This window comes from Daucus carota, chromosome 3 (genome assembly GCF_001625215.2).
Source record: "Daucus carota subsp. sativus chromosome 3, DH1 v3.0, whole genome shotgun sequence".
Taxonomy (NCBI): domain Eukaryota; kingdom Viridiplantae; phylum Streptophyta; class Magnoliopsida; order Apiales; family Apiaceae; genus Daucus; species Daucus carota.
Genome location: NC_030383.2, coordinates 9,521,405 through 9,536,372, shown reverse-complemented (window position 1 = coordinate 9,536,372; position 14,968 = coordinate 9,521,405). Strand labels below are relative to the sequence as shown.

The 14,968-nt window shown below is 33.9% G+C and overlaps 2 protein-coding genes across 2 annotated transcripts; both read left to right on the top strand.

The window, feature by feature from the left end:
* Positions 1-914: 914 nt before the first annotated feature.
* Positions 915-10,446, top strand: LOC108211230 (uncharacterized). Its single transcript, XM_017382770.2, has 8 exons — positions 915-1,106; positions 2,582-2,833; positions 3,479-3,656; positions 6,089-6,186; positions 8,372-8,468; positions 9,233-9,318; positions 9,430-9,509; positions 10,194-10,446. The coding sequence occupies exons 2-7, from the start codon at positions 2,618-2,620 to the stop codon at positions 9,481-9,483; spliced, it is 729 nt and encodes a 242-aa protein (XP_017238259.1). The 5' UTR covers positions 915-1,106; positions 2,582-2,617; the 3' UTR covers positions 9,484-9,509; positions 10,194-10,446.
* Positions 10,447-11,798: 1,352 nt separating this feature from the next.
* On the top strand, positions 11,799-14,904 carry LOC108214890 (phosphoglycerate kinase, cytosolic). Its single transcript, XM_017387129.2, has 7 exons — positions 11,799-11,954; positions 12,039-12,237; positions 12,787-12,864; positions 12,988-13,248; positions 13,670-13,987; positions 14,188-14,346; positions 14,464-14,904. Exons 2-7 carry the CDS (start codon positions 12,043-12,045, stop codon positions 14,656-14,658), a joined length of 1,206 nt encoding a protein of 401 aa, XP_017242618.1. The 5' UTR covers positions 11,799-11,954; positions 12,039-12,042; the 3' UTR covers positions 14,659-14,904.
* Positions 14,905-14,968: the final 64 nt, after the last annotated feature.

Genomic DNA, 14,968 nt, shown 5'->3' with positions numbered 1-14,968 from the left:
TTTGATTTTTTTTTAGTGATTTGCATTTTATTATGAAAGTTTAATTTTTTTTAACATGTAATAGCTTTATTTATTAATAAAGTTTTTTTATTTTAAAATTTTGATTTTTTTTTAATTTATGAATTTGAATTATCAAACACTCAATTGATTTATGAGTGAAAGTTACCAACACACTTTTAATAACTTACAAATCAAGTTGACTTATCACTTATAACTTCTTTACTTTAAGATACAAATCACTTATTTTAATTTAAACCATACGGTTCCTGATCAATAAATTATGTAAAGTTAGAGACGGATGTGCCTGCACGAGCTATTATGCTAGTAATCACTTATTCATTAAAAATCTCTTATTTAACAATTATTGAAGTATTTTCTATATTTTTAAATATAATGTCATGTGATTTAAAAATATTTATTATTTTTATGGACCATATTATAGAACATATGTAACACCCCAGTCCCACATCAAGTCGTGTGGAGACTCTACTTCAGTTTATAAGCATGAATACTAAACTAATTGCACCAACAAATCATGATCTTTTGGGGGCCTGTGGTAAGGCTTGTGGATTACCCAAGTTGTTGTAGTTGGGCCAGTTTATTTAGACTTATTTTCGGATTCGGAGTTCGGGACTTGACTCGATTTTCGAAAAGGAATCGGGATTTGACCCGGGTTGTCACAACATAATATTTTGTTTATTAGATGTTTAACAATAATAATAATTAATATATAAAATCCTCGAATGTCCGTAAAGGGCCATATATAAATTTTGTTTAATGATTTAGATTTTGTTAATTAATATTATATTTTAAAATTATTTCTAAACACGTAAATTTTTTTATTTAAGTTTAGATCATTAAAATTTATTTAAAATTTAGATTTTATTTTAAAGATTAAAAAACAAGTTTAAGGCATTGATGCCCATTCTATCTTCCGGTAATTTCCTCCGACCAATGTTAGGGTTTATTTGACAGAGAAAAACCAAACAACGTATCATCTGAGTATATATCAACCCCAATTTCAACTTTAATTGCTATATCTTACTCAAATTTGTTAATTCCGTCCACAATTATATCGATTTCACATTTCATCAAACACCGATCTGGTAAGTCATTCTTGTTCTAATCACTTAAATTGCAATCGAATTATACTTACACGTACTGTATATATCTGCGATTGTTATACCCGGGTTCAAGTCATGATACTTGTGTGTGAATGATACCACAATATTTTTTCATATGTATCGATTATTTGCCATGTTTTCAGGGAAATAGGGTTAATGAATGTAATTAAATGATTTGTGCTGTGAATTGTTATTTTGTTGCATTGACAAGGCAAATTGAGACGGTAGATATAGGACTGTTGATACATGACAAGCAATTTTTTAGGCTCAGTAAGGCAGGGGCACACAAAGAAGATGAACATTTATTAATTAATTGAAAGGAAAATTTTATATGGGGAGATTGCACATAATGTTATCACTTATCATTTTAAGTGGTTGGTGCGTAAGTTCTGTTGGAATAGCAAGTTTGGATGTGTTTGAGATTATGACGTTTAATGTTTATGTTTTCCTCTTATGAAACTGATTGTCTGGGCACTGATTGCAGTAAACAGAGCTTCTAGTTTGTTACTTTGCCAACTGTGGTAGCCTTGTAGATGCAACTTATATGCCGGCATGTAGTTACTTTTTAAGAGGTCTATGTGGATTATGTTATATCATGTCCCAGTCCAGTTGTGAATTCTGCTTTTCTATCTCACTTACCTGTTAGTAAAAGTCTAGTTACTTATTTTACCTTATCCTTGCGGCCTAGGCCCTAATTAAATTATTTTTTTGCCCACGAATTAGGTCTCAAATGATTAGGCTGTAACACTTTCATATCTAAGAGATGTTTTTAGTATATTTGAACTGAATCCTTAATACATACACTACTAATCTGCACTCTGCTCAAGCTTTTTGGACTTGAAATTGCACAGAAATTGAAACTCGATTTATTAATTGAGCAATGATTCTGTAAATACCTAAAATTCTAATTTATCTAGCTTACAAAAAAGCATTATAGATATAAACCTTGTCATTGGCTGTCACAACCATATTCTTTTACTCTAAACCTGTTTCTAAATGTACAACTTATTTTACTCTTCAAGGATAAAAGTAAAAATGAGAACAAACTTATAAATAGGCCTGGGTGAATTAATATAAAAAAGTCTTTATGGATGGGAGTTATTTACCGCAAAATTGAAGATACTGATGGCAACCGATACTAGAGAGACCAATCTCAGTTTTGGTATTATGTAACAATTAAGCTTACATGTCTATCCCCATATATGAAATTACCTAATGCATCTATCCTTGATATTTATATTTTTATACAAATATAATTTTTTTCATAAAGCAATGCTGATGGATTAAATAAGCTTCCTCATGGCCATCTCAGTGCTGAGGGCTTGGATGTGTTTTCTTGTGATTGTGCAAGCATGTTCTTAGAGTTTGATTCCATGATTAAAATTTGTGAAAATTGTACAGCAAAGATTTTCTAGTTTACTTAATACAACTATGTACTAATTCCATTTATCTATCAGTCTATATTGTTGTAATTATCGAAGGCAAAGCAAGGCATGTCAGGAATACCTCCAAATACAACTTCATCGCAATTCACATACTCGACAGATGGGTCTTCATCATCAGCACCGTATTTTCCAATGCCATTTCACCTTCAACACCAAACTACGCCGCAGCAGCCTCCCCAGCCTTATCCCACAGTGCAGTATCCGGCCCCAGTTTATCCTCCTCCGGCTGCCCCACTGAATTACGCTTTGCCCCAGTACCAGCAGGTATCTCATATTTGTATATGGTTTAATCACGCCCCATTGCGTATACCCTAAGTTTGTCGCATAAGTTACGTGCTTTTAGGATACTTCTAATCTTTATTTTATATCTATTCTAAACTTCAAAACTTACCCCCTCTCCTCCCCCCAAAAGAAAACAAAGAAAGAAAGGAATAGTAGCTAGGCTTTTAGGAATATCAGTGTAAAGTCTACAACTGACTGCTTTTGATAAGAATTATGTTTATGTTGTATATTCGTACATTTCTGGCTTGTCTTTTATTGGATGCATATATGTACCCATTTGAGTTTCTTATAATAAGTTGGCGGAATTTCCTGACACTTGATTCCATTTTCATCTGATTTGTGCACACACTTATTTTAGGTTCTGTTACGTATCCTTTTTTATATCGAGTAATGTCTTGACATGATGTTGTTGGTAAAAGAAATGATTGGTCTTGCCTTGAGTTTATTCGTATAACATCTAGCATATCTAATATGTTAACCTTTTTATCAAAATCTTATCAGTGGAAAAACTGTTCAACCCAGATATATTGACACTCTAGTACTGTACTATAAACATCTCCAAATTGTGTATCATAGTTGTGTTGGCTCCCATGTATTTATAATTGATTTTATATCCATTTTGAACAGGCTCAACAGCTATTTCAGAGGGATGCACAAACCATAACTCCTGAAGCTCTGGAAAGTGTAAAAGCTGCTCTTGCCAGCAGCGAAATTGAGCACAAAGCAGAGACCAAGAAAAAAGCTGTACCTCGTAAAGCAGCTGGTCAAGCTTGGGAGGATCCTACTCTTGCAGAGTGGCCAGAAAGTATGTTCCACTACCTAGATATTGGTTTATGGTTGATCACAATCATAAATTTTCCTATACCTGTGCTGAACTTGATTTTACTTGATTGATTCTAAATTTTTAGTATGTTCAAGTGCAACTTGTTTTATGTTGCATTGTTGCTAGAGATTAGTAATACTCATATATAAAGATCTAATCAAATTGAAGTCCTTAATCAAACACAGTACAAATTAAAAAAAAGGAGCCCATAAAAAAGAATAAATTAGAAAAAAGATGCAACCTCACACCCTCTTCTAACCATACCCGTTTCCAGTTTCTTACACATACCTCGCAGGCAGGCAAAGTACCTGTTTGTCAGGGTTTTGTGGTGTGTGTATTGACAACTTTGAAGGTTGTTATTTTGTTTATAAAGCATGATTTGATTTTATATCAGTTTATTTATCTCTAGAAGGAACGATTGTGATAGTGGGGATGTTGAATATGGGATGCGCATCATAAAATTTTGAAATAGTTTAAAATTAGACCCATTGTTTTGTTTGTAAGTATGATCTCCATAGGTATTGGAGGAACTTGGTTTAGAAGATGATGCAGAGCATTGAAATGACCAATACTTGACTTATTAATTCATTCTTTAGATAATATATTCTATTTTATTATTTTACTAGTGTTATTTTATAATTACCAGGAAAAATTTAGGATTCCTATAATTTGGTACTCCCTCTGTCCCTCTCATTTCATAACTTCTTTTTGAAATTTTTCTTTTTCGTATAAAAATTTAGATAGTAAATATTTATTCAGTAGAAAAAAAATTCAAAATAATTTACCAAAATATATTTTATGAGAGCATTAGAATGCGTGTCGAGCCCCCGTCCCCCAATGTAAACAATTGAGGGGGACGGAGGGAGTAGTGTATATGTCTAGCTTGGAGAAGTAACTTCAGAATTTGAGTTTGCTAGAATTAGTTTCCTTAACTATTTGGTGACTCTGATGGAGACAAAAGAAGTAGGAACAACAGACATATAGTACCAACTTATGACTATAAACTGGGGGTGTTTGGCTAAAGTTATTTTCCAGAAGTAAGGGCTTATTTCTGGAGAGAAGTACATAAACCTCTACTTTTTTCTGAAATAAGCCCCCTTTTTTTATATCAAATAACGAATACAAAACACCACTTTAACATTTATATCCAAAAAAATAATAAAAAATTGCATTTTTTTTAAATAAAAAAGGGCTTATTTCTTAATTAAGCAGTGGCCAAACAGGCATACTGTTTTTAACTTTAAGCCACTTTGAACTTACTGCAAAAGCACATCTATTTTACTTGAAGTCAAAAATCCCTTTAAGTTCAAGGCTTACACCCTGCTCCCGAGTTATAAATAGGGAGGAAAGCAAGTGAAGAGGAAGTAAAGTTATATAACTTTCACTCCTATTTGTGCTTCCAAGTTTTTTAAAAGGACGAAAGCAAGTGAAAATGGATGCAATTATAACATAGTTTCACCCCAAAAATGGGATGAAAGTGAAAGTTCATTTGCTTTCACTTACATTCAATTACTTTCTCTCCTGAAAAAACTCGGGAGCAGGGCCTTAAAGTTTAGACAAAAGGTCTCAAAGATAAAGATAATTTCTTTTGATAGAGATTAAACATAAGCAACTAGCACAAATTAATGATTAAGTTGCATAAATGTTATACACGGTACATCAGTTTGAAATAACCACTCTGAGGACAATTCTCCCAAACACTACTGTAACTACCCATACTTTGATCTGTAGTGGATAAAAGTAACTGAATATAACACTTTTTATTTGTCATTGCTATGATCTTGCTAGCATCATCGTAATTTTCAGCTTCCCAAAACTATTAGATGTCTTTCTATTTTCTGAGTATCCAGCTAGCGGCAGTTGGCATCTGTTACCTTCAGATATGCAATTGCAAGGTAGGTTGATGTCTGAATTATGAAATATCAGAGCCTAATTATAGTTGCAATGGTGGCAGCTGTGAAATTGAAGGGTATGGAGGTAGGGCTTTTTAGTGTGTTTTATCTCGTTCAAGTCCTTGACCAAATTCGCGAGACATCAATTGAGGTTTGAACAGTGGTCCAGTGGGGGTGTTTTCTGTTACTTTTGGGACAAGAATGGGATCAGTAGGATTTACAGCCTGTTTGACGTAGAATATAGGCCATAGGGGTAGGATGAAGGGTGAGATATTAACATACAAACAACAATATTACAGAAGATTCAACCCTCCTTTCAGTTGCAAAGATATTTAGTTTTATTATTTATTGTCATCAAGACATCCACACACACCAGAAGGATGTATGGTTTGTTTCTTATCTTTAATAATAAGTTAATTGATTGACTATATTAAATAACACTTCTTTCTCTTTGTGGCCTTACCCTAGTTGTGATATAAATATTCATATCTCTTTTAAGCTCATTAAATTTGTTGTTTGCAGATGATTTTCGGTTATTTTGCGGTGATCTTGGAAATGAGGTGAATGATGATGTTCTCTCGAAAGCATTCTCACGATTTCCTTCTTTTAATATGGCTAGGGTATGTTTTCTGTACTTAATTTATTTATCTTATAGTATTGCCTTCTTTTTACGTTGTTTCTGTTTCTTTTTGTTTGTTTGTTACTGCTTGATTTTCAAACGTTTAAACTCTCCTTTTAGGCAACTCTATATGCTGATGTAAAACTTAGAAGTTACTGTGTCTACTTAGTGGATTAGTCTTTCTTCAGTTGTTTTAGAGGTTGTTTGATAAAACTGAATAAAAAATGCTGAGTCATTAAATTTGCTGAATATACTGAATGAAAAATTTATATGAATGAAAAATTTACTGAAAGAAATTTATTGTTTGATAACAATCATATTAAAATATCTGAATGACAATATATTTATCATTTTACCCTTATAATTCCAACATACATCATAAATCATCCAAAATTATAACATATAATTTTATTCAAAATTATAAAAAAAGTATAATCTTATCCAAAATTATAAAAATTACAAAAATGTAAATCATCCGAAATTATTTAAAAATTATAATTTTGGATAAATTTTTATAATTTTGGATGATTTATGATGTTAAATTTTTTATAATTTTTATAATTTTGGAATTTTATCCATAACTATAATTTTAAAATTATATTTTTAAATTTTTATCTAAAACACATCATAAATCATCCAAAATTTTTATCCAAAATCATAAAAAAATTAATCCAAAATAATAAAAATCATCCAAAATTTTTATAATTTTGTATATTTATAGCCCATATCAAGATTAATCAATTCCTTTTTTTTAAAGAAAAGTGACGGGCACCTGATAATACACTGTTAAAGCAGCTAGCATAAACGCAGGAAGAGTGAAAATAAAGGGTTGAGTTTGAGGGTATATATTGGAAAACCCTATTCAGAGTTTCTCTTACCCACTAAGCAAGAGTCCACGCTCTTACCCAATAAGTGTGTTTTGGTTTCATTAAGCACGTTTGATAATCTGTTAAAAAAATTAAATCTCTGACCAAATAAGTAAAATGGCCATTAAGAGGCTATTAAGAGTTATCAAACACCCCCTTAGTCTGTAAAAAATAACTAAGGTAATTATTGCAATATGACGCAGTTCGTTTTAAAGTGAGGTGTCAACCAGGCTTGATGACAACATGTAAGGATTTAAATAGAAGAGGTCTATAGAATGGAAGGAATTATTTCGTCTGGATGAAGTTTTGTCTGTTGCTCATTTGACTCGTTTGGTTGCTCTTCTTGTGTTATGACCTTGCACCCTGCATTTAGCTGGTCTAAACAGTCTCACAACTCCATTTCAAAAGTCATGCTTGAACTGTATCTATACTTTAGTGAACCCTGAAACTGTTACAATGAGCTCACCTTATGGTGTTTTGTCTTAACTTTGCTTTAGGATGGGCACATGTTTGAAAGTCTTTTGCCCCATAGGCAAGTCTGCTTTAATTTCTTTTTGAGCCTCCAAATTCCCCTTAAGAAATAGTTTGCACATTCTTTTTTTAAAGATACCGGGTTGGGATTTATATATTTCCACCTGATAAAAGAACTGTGATGGATTGCAAAAAAGCCTGGTTAGCTTAGTTTTTAATAAAATCTGTAAGTTAACATGAAACGAGAATTTTTGAGGCTATTGCCATATCTGCAGTGCTTCAGAAAGATCTAATGGTGATTGCTTTACTCCTTCCAGGAAAGGATATCACTTTCATTGCTTTTAATTATTGTATCTGTATACTTTTTACATCTGCTTTCTGTATTTTATAAGCAAAATACATTTTTCAGAAATGCTCTATCTGATCCAAATTAATATGATGTATTTCTCAATAAAATATGTCAACTTATTGTAACATGTCACCCGAAATTGGTTGCATTCTTTGATTTTGTATAATGTCTGTGTAGCAGGACTTAATAGTACTTTATATATGGTATGTGATGTGGCTGATAACTATATTTCCTAATTTCAGAGTGGACAGATATTCTGAATTTTGTGTTGAGTTAAATTTTATAAGTCGAAAAGGGGGAGGAATTTGTGTCTAGTACTCTAGTTTAATAACAGTTTGTTTAACTTGTATGAGTGCCGATGACACTGTTTCGGGTAGTTTTTTTTTTTGGTTTGCTTTATCTTGATATGATAGCTATATTCATAATACAAAATTCAAGTGTTTATCTTTGTTATATCTCTGATGTCTCTAGTCAATATGGGTCATGATTTGTAATCTCAGGTTGTCAGAGATAAGCGAACTGGGAAAACCAAGGGTTATGGCTTCGTTAGTTTTGCAAACCCTTCAGATCTTGCTGGTGCAATGAAAGAAATGAATGGTAAGTGAGGTCGCGCGTGGTGTTGCGTGAAGCTGTAATGTCACTGCTACTTTTGTTACTTCCCACTTTCCCACATCAATTGTATGAGAAATTTTGGATGCATCTATACAGAACATATTCACCACCATTGTGCACCATATTGGTTAGCACTTGAGGGTTAGCCTATGGTGGATTCTCAAACAATTTCGGTACTAGATTGATCAACCACTTGTAGGATTATGATATGGTAGAATGCCTTTTTTCTGATCATGGTGGATTCTCAAACAATTTCGGTACTTGTAGGATGATGATATTTTAGAATGCCTTTTTTCTTACAAGCGATGGATGAAATTAGTGCATTGAAACTTGAATGGTACTAATTAAATCAGTCATTTCTAGGATTTGGTATATGTTGGAATGATTTTAGTCCTTAAAGACTATTCTCCAGGGTCAACAAAAGACAATTGTGCATGATTCATATGTAACTAGTTGTCTCTTAAACTGATTGAATGACTATGGATACAATAATATTAGTAATGAAATATTATCCACGCGGCGATATACTCACAGTATAGTCAGTAATTAACATGTTTAGAAGATGTATACTTGTTCATATTCCTAGCATTCCAATAAATAGTTTTTTTTATAAATTATATTATGCAAACTAAGCTGATAATGATTTGAGAGACATCTAGAAATGAAAGGGACATCTATGTTGGCAAGGAGTATTATGTCTGGTGTAAGAATTAGAATCAGAAGCTGATGTATATGTTGATTTTTTCCAGGTAAGTATGTTGGAAACCGGCCAATTAAACTGCGCAAGAGCAACTGGAGAGAAAGAACAGATATTGAAGCTTTAGAAAGACAAAAGGTTCATATAAACTGCATGGCTTTACACACACACACGCACACACATCTGTGTGTGTCTGTGTGGACAATGTACCTTCTTACTAAATACTGACGTTTTTGGTACTTTTTGCAGAATCAGAGTCACAGAAAATCAAAACTCCCAAAGAAGAGCGTATTGCACAAATGAGCATTGTAGCTGAATATATCCTTCTGGTCAGTAATAAGAAAGAAAGAAATAACAGGTTCTTAGATGTCTTGTTTACTTTTTATATCCGTCCTTCCGACATCTTTTTGCAAAGAGATAAAACGTTAATAGTTTTAAACCATAACCTTTTGAAGAGAAAGTTAGTGCCAGAATTGGTAAGTCAGTAAAATTGAACAAAAGCCATAAAAAGTTGAAACTGAGGGTTTGGTAACGTTCACGGTTTTAAGCAAGCAACAAACTGAAAACTTCGAACATATTAGATTTTTTTGAATCTTTGTAAATCATTGTAAAATGTATGTGAACTCCAAAGCCTAATGTATAAAACAGCACATGTTGAACATTTGATTACCATTTATGTGAACTACGTAATACGCTGACTTATACGCATGTCATACAAATGTGAAACATTGAACAACGCATCACATTGGTACATATTACTTTACCTCGTATAAATTGGATACAGGTCGGTCGTCATATCTATTTAAGATACAATCAGTATGTAGACGATCTAAACCTAGAAAATCCTAGCAGCCCATCACTTTGTCTGCCACTGCCACTGCTCTGAAGATTGATTTCATTATCATGTTCTCGTTTTTACTTCCCTTCTCGCTTCTTTAGTTATTTATTACCTTGATTTAGCTATACCTCTGTCAATTATATATTTTCTAATTCTTGATACTTTATATCTTTAGGTACAAGTTTCGCGGTCTAGTTGGTTTTGTGCAAGCAGCTGGTGTGGAGGATACATTGTGTTTCATGTTCTTCTATATCATTTACTAGCTAAATCGTATGGTAGTATTGTTCTTATAATGTTGGTTTTTCTAGAAAACTTGATTTCAGTGGGTTTCCGACTTATGGTTTTGTTACCGGCTCATTAGATTGTAATGTCTTTGAAATTGGTTGGGAACATATTTTATAAAAGATGTTTTATTATTCTGTGGTTCAGAGGTTTCTGCACATGTTTAGTACTTTTTTGCATAATGTGGTAGCAATGGACTTTATTATATGAGTGATATTTTCACATTTCTTGTAACATATACAATGTTGCTACTCCTTGCTGTAAGCTTCTTGTATTATGATGGTTTTCTCATTTCAAATTTTTAACTTTCAAAACTGTTTTAAATATTTGGTTTTGGATAGAAATTTTGACCCATGTTAGTTTCTTTTTTCGTACTGACCTCTGTTAAGTAGACCCTGGACCAGATATAAGGCAGGCCAAGGTTTCTTTCTGCCAGAAAATTTTGGAATGTAAGAGCATCTCCAAAAGGCTCCTAAACTAGCTCTTAAATCAAAATACAAGGAGGATGAGAAAAAATAGAGCTGCAAGACTAATTTGTCTCTTCTCATATTTTCAAACATTGTACTTGTTTTTAGGGTTGGCACAAGTTGGTATGCTATGTGAAAAATGTGATATACTGAGATAGTGGGCTGTGTGTTATCCTGGCAATTTTTGGGAGCTACTGTATGCTGTAATTTGGGGTACTCTGGTAGTATCATTTTTTGTTGTTGCTTATGATGCAGTTTTGAACATTTATGTTGCTTACTATCTGCCAACTTTCTGTTAGATATTTCTTGCTTACTATCTGCCAACTTTCTGGAAACTACGCAGCCTCATTCCGACTGTGTCTAGGAGATTATACTACTTTGTTCTTATTTACCTCTTTGAGATAGATATGAACGTGTCTAGTAGATTACACTACTCTGTTCTCATTTACCTATTTGAGATAGATCATAGGTATGGACGCTGTTTCCATGAAAAGTGATGTTTTGTGGGCAACTCATAGCTGCACGAAATATGCATACAAACTTGAATCAATGTATATTATATCTGGATCTCAAATCCCAAGTTTGTGTATGAAAAGCGGATCTAGTCGTATTAGTGTCTATATAATTGATTTCTTCTGTAATATTAATCGACAGGGCCCAAGTGTTTGATATTGTTAAAAATCATCCATGTTTAAGCTAATACTTTGCTTCTTTTATTTTTCTAGAATTACAAGCCGATATTAGCGAAACAAAGAAAAAACTTTTTTTGGGAAGGGGAGAAAGAAATAAAGAAGAACTTAAAACGTAAAGGTAATATCAAATTTGATGTACATGGTATAAATGATTTTAAATATCATTTATAAAAATATCCTAATCATATTTATAATTTCCATATGAAGTCTTAATATTTATTTTCATTTATAAAATTAGTTTGAAAATATCGAAATTATCCGACCAACATCCCAAAGCCCAACCAATATCACGTGAGCCCGTGACCAATCTAACCCACATCAGCCACTACGCACCTGCTCACTCTAGCTCACACACCTTATCTTACGCCTCACTCACCTTCATTGTTTATTCATTTATCATTTATCATTTCAATATAAACCCATCTCATCGCATCTCCATCTTTTCCCCAACTGTCACTCGTCTCTACAAACCTCTAGAATCATCTAATCTTCATCGTAAGCATCAATTCACACACACACACACACTCATGTATCAATGAATGAATCAATTTGTGTATAATATCGATTTGTGAATCGCAGGAAAATGGCGACAAAGAAGAGCGTAGGATCACTTAAAGAAGCCGATCTGAAAGGGAAGAAAGTGTTCGTGAGAGTAGATCTCAACGTTCCGTTGGATGACAACTTGAAAATCACCGACGACACCAGAGTTCGAGCCGCTGTGCCTACTATTAAGTATCTCAAAGATCACGGCGCTAAAGTCATTTTGTCTTCTCACTTGGTATCTCCTTTTTTCTTATTTTTTTTAAATATCTGTAGATGTGAGATTGTTTAGCTCTCATGATTGAATTGTTAATTTATCATGTGGTGATAGAAGTTGAGTTTCTGTGGATGTGATTTTGTTTTAGAATACTTTATGTGATACGCTAGTCTGTAATTAGTGTGATTGATTAAGTGATATGTGATTGGAGAGGAGATGTTTTGGTTTGATCAGAGAATCGTCGGTTAAGTTGGCTGATATGATATTGATTTTCAGCACTATGTCTGTATTTTGATAAACTGGTTGACAATTTTTGATTACTTACCTGGTGTGAACGTGTTGAGACTAGGTAGAAAACAGAGGCACGGCTTTAATCCCGAGACCATCAATTTAAACTCTTTTAAATCACTGAGTCTTGTTTAGTTTTGCCATTCTGTTTTGCTCCTATCTTTATTGTTCTATATTTTTACCTCAGTGATAAGTACTTACATGCCATATAGTGTTCACCAGATGTCTTTTAGTGTTCTTTACTTTTAACTTTCTGAAACAAGTCTAATTATCAATTTTTAGGGCCGTCCCAAAGGTGTTACTCCAAAGTACAGCTTGAAGCCTCTTGTGCCAAGACTGTCTGAACTCCTTGGTGCTGAGGTATGTTTTGGCATTTAGTTTATCATTATTAATTTATAGCTGCGACATATATTTAAGATTAAGGCTGTGTGAATATATTTGGTCAAAGCTCATTTCCTTGTTTTGCTTGCTTTCATGTATCAGGTCAAGATGGCAAATGACTGTATTGGTGAGGAAGTTGAGAAACTGGTTGCTGAAATACCAGAAGGCGGTGTTCTTCTCCTCGAGAATGTGAGATTCTACAAAGAGGAGGAGAAAAATGACCCTGACTTTGCAAAAAAGCTAGCATCTCTTGCAGATTTATATGTTAATGATGCATTTGGCACTGCCCATCGAGCACACGCTTCCACTGAAGGTGTGGCTAAATATCTGAAGCCTGCTGTTGCTGGTTTCCTGATGCAAAAGGTTGTCATATATACCTCAAGTGCTCAACTAATTATATATTTAATGTTGCTGACCTTTAAGAATAGTATTACGGAGAAACAGTGCCATATCTTTAAGTGTCAAAACAATTTATAAACTACAATTTAATAATCCCTGATATGCTCTGATGATTGATTTTGCAGTAGCAAGTTTAGATTAAAGTTGAGCTAAACTTGATTTAATCCGACACCTACCTCCTTCATAGTCATTATATTCATAACAATGCATATCATTAAATACTACAGTTTTTTGAGTTTATTTTAACAGATCATGGGACTCGTGAATGTTGGAAGAATAGTAGTTTTGTTTTACATGCTGGAATCTCATGGTTATATTCACCCCCCTATCTTTATAGAACACATGTCTGCATTATCTCCTATTTTATATTGCTTTCTTTTATCAGGAGCTTGACTTCCTAGTTGGTGCTGTATCAAACCCAACGAAGCCATTTGCTGCAATTGTTGGTGGTTCAAAGGTGTCAAGTAAGATCGGTGTGATCGAGTCGCTGTTGAACAAGGTTGACATTCTCATACTAGGTGGAGGAATGATTTTCACTTTCTACAAAGCCCAAGGGCTGTCAGTTGGATCTTCACTTGTGGAGGAAGACAAGCTTGATCTTGCTACCTCACTGATGGAGAAGGCTAAGTCTAAAGGGGTAGCACTTATGCTCCCCTCTGATGTCGTCGTTGCAGATAAGTTTGCTGCTGATGCCAACAGTAAGGTATGTTTATAAGTTGACGGAATTACCACAGTTTCTCTTTTGTCAATGCAAGTGGGTTCTGCGTTTCCCAATGCCATCAATTGCAAATTTGCAATGGATATTGATTAAGTTAATTCTAAATCTATTTGTTTGTGGCATTGTGGAAATTTCTATTACCATATGGCTTATTTACTCGAGTTCTTTTCCTGGTGATTTTGCAGACTGTTCCATCGTCTAGTATTCCTGATGGCTGGATGGGTTTGGATATTGGACCAGATTCCATAAAAACATTTAGTGAAGCATTGGATACTACAAAAACTATCATCTGGAATGGACCTATGGGTGTGTTTGAGATGGAAAAGTTTGCAGCAGGAACAGATGTATGATACCCCCTCCCCCCCCATTCAAGTAGACTGCTTGCTTTGTGCCATAATTGCTAACATTATTGTCCCTGTACTTCTGGCTTTTAACTTCCTGATTGTATTGTTTCTTATCAGGCAATTGCAAAGAAATTGGCAGACCTTAGCGCAAAAGGAGTCACAACAATCATCGGGGGAGGTGATTCTGTAGCAGCTGTGGAGAAAGTTGGGCTTGCAGACAAGATGAGTCACATCTCAACTGGAGGCGGTGCAAGTTTGGAGCTTCTAGAGGGGAAGGTGCTACCGGGAGTTCTTGCCCTTAATGATGCTTGAGCTTAGGGTTGTCATTGTTTCCTCCCGTGCATCTTTTTTGCTGTCAAATTGACTGGGCATGACCCAGTAGGGATGTGAACCAAAGTGGAGCTAGTTGTGCTAGTTTAAATAAATTAAACAGAAGTTTCTGTTAAATATGACCCGGCATTAATTGCCTGAGCAAATTTGGTTTTGACATAGTGTATTGGTATTTGCCATTCTGAAATTGAACTGAATGATAAGATGATGGGTACGTGTCTTGTATTATGCAGCTTGGTTGAATTTTTATCGGATTTTTTAGTGTGTGCCCATGAGCACACACTAACAACCA

What these genes read in the sequence shown, in the direction of transcription:
- LOC108211230 (XM_017382770.2), top strand. Translation starts at nt 2,618, where the DNA reads ATGTCAGGAATACCTCCAAATACAACTTCATCGCAATTCACATACTCG. An exon ending in TCTTGCAGAGTGGCCAGAAA is followed by an intron (nt 3,657 to 6,088) that starts GTATGTTCCACT and finishes TGTTGTTTGCAG; the next exon opens with ATGATTTTCGGTTATTTTGC. An exon ending in CTTCTTTTAATATGGCTAGG is followed by an intron (nt 6,187 to 8,371) that starts GTATGTTTTCTG and finishes TTGTAATCTCAG; the next exon opens with GTTGTCAGAGATAAGCGAAC.
- LOC108214890 (XM_017387129.2), top strand. Translation starts at nt 12,043, where the DNA reads ATGGCGACAAAGAAGAGCGTAGGATCACTTAAAGAAGCCGATCTGAAA. An exon ending in CTGAACTCCTTGGTGCTGAG is followed by an intron (nt 12,865 to 12,987) that starts GTATGTTTTGGC and finishes TTCATGTATCAG; the next exon opens with GTCAAGATGGCAAATGACTG. An exon ending in CTGCTGATGCCAACAGTAAG is followed by an intron (nt 13,988 to 14,187) that starts GTATGTTTATAA and finishes GTGATTTTGCAG; the next exon opens with ACTGTTCCATCGTCTAGTAT.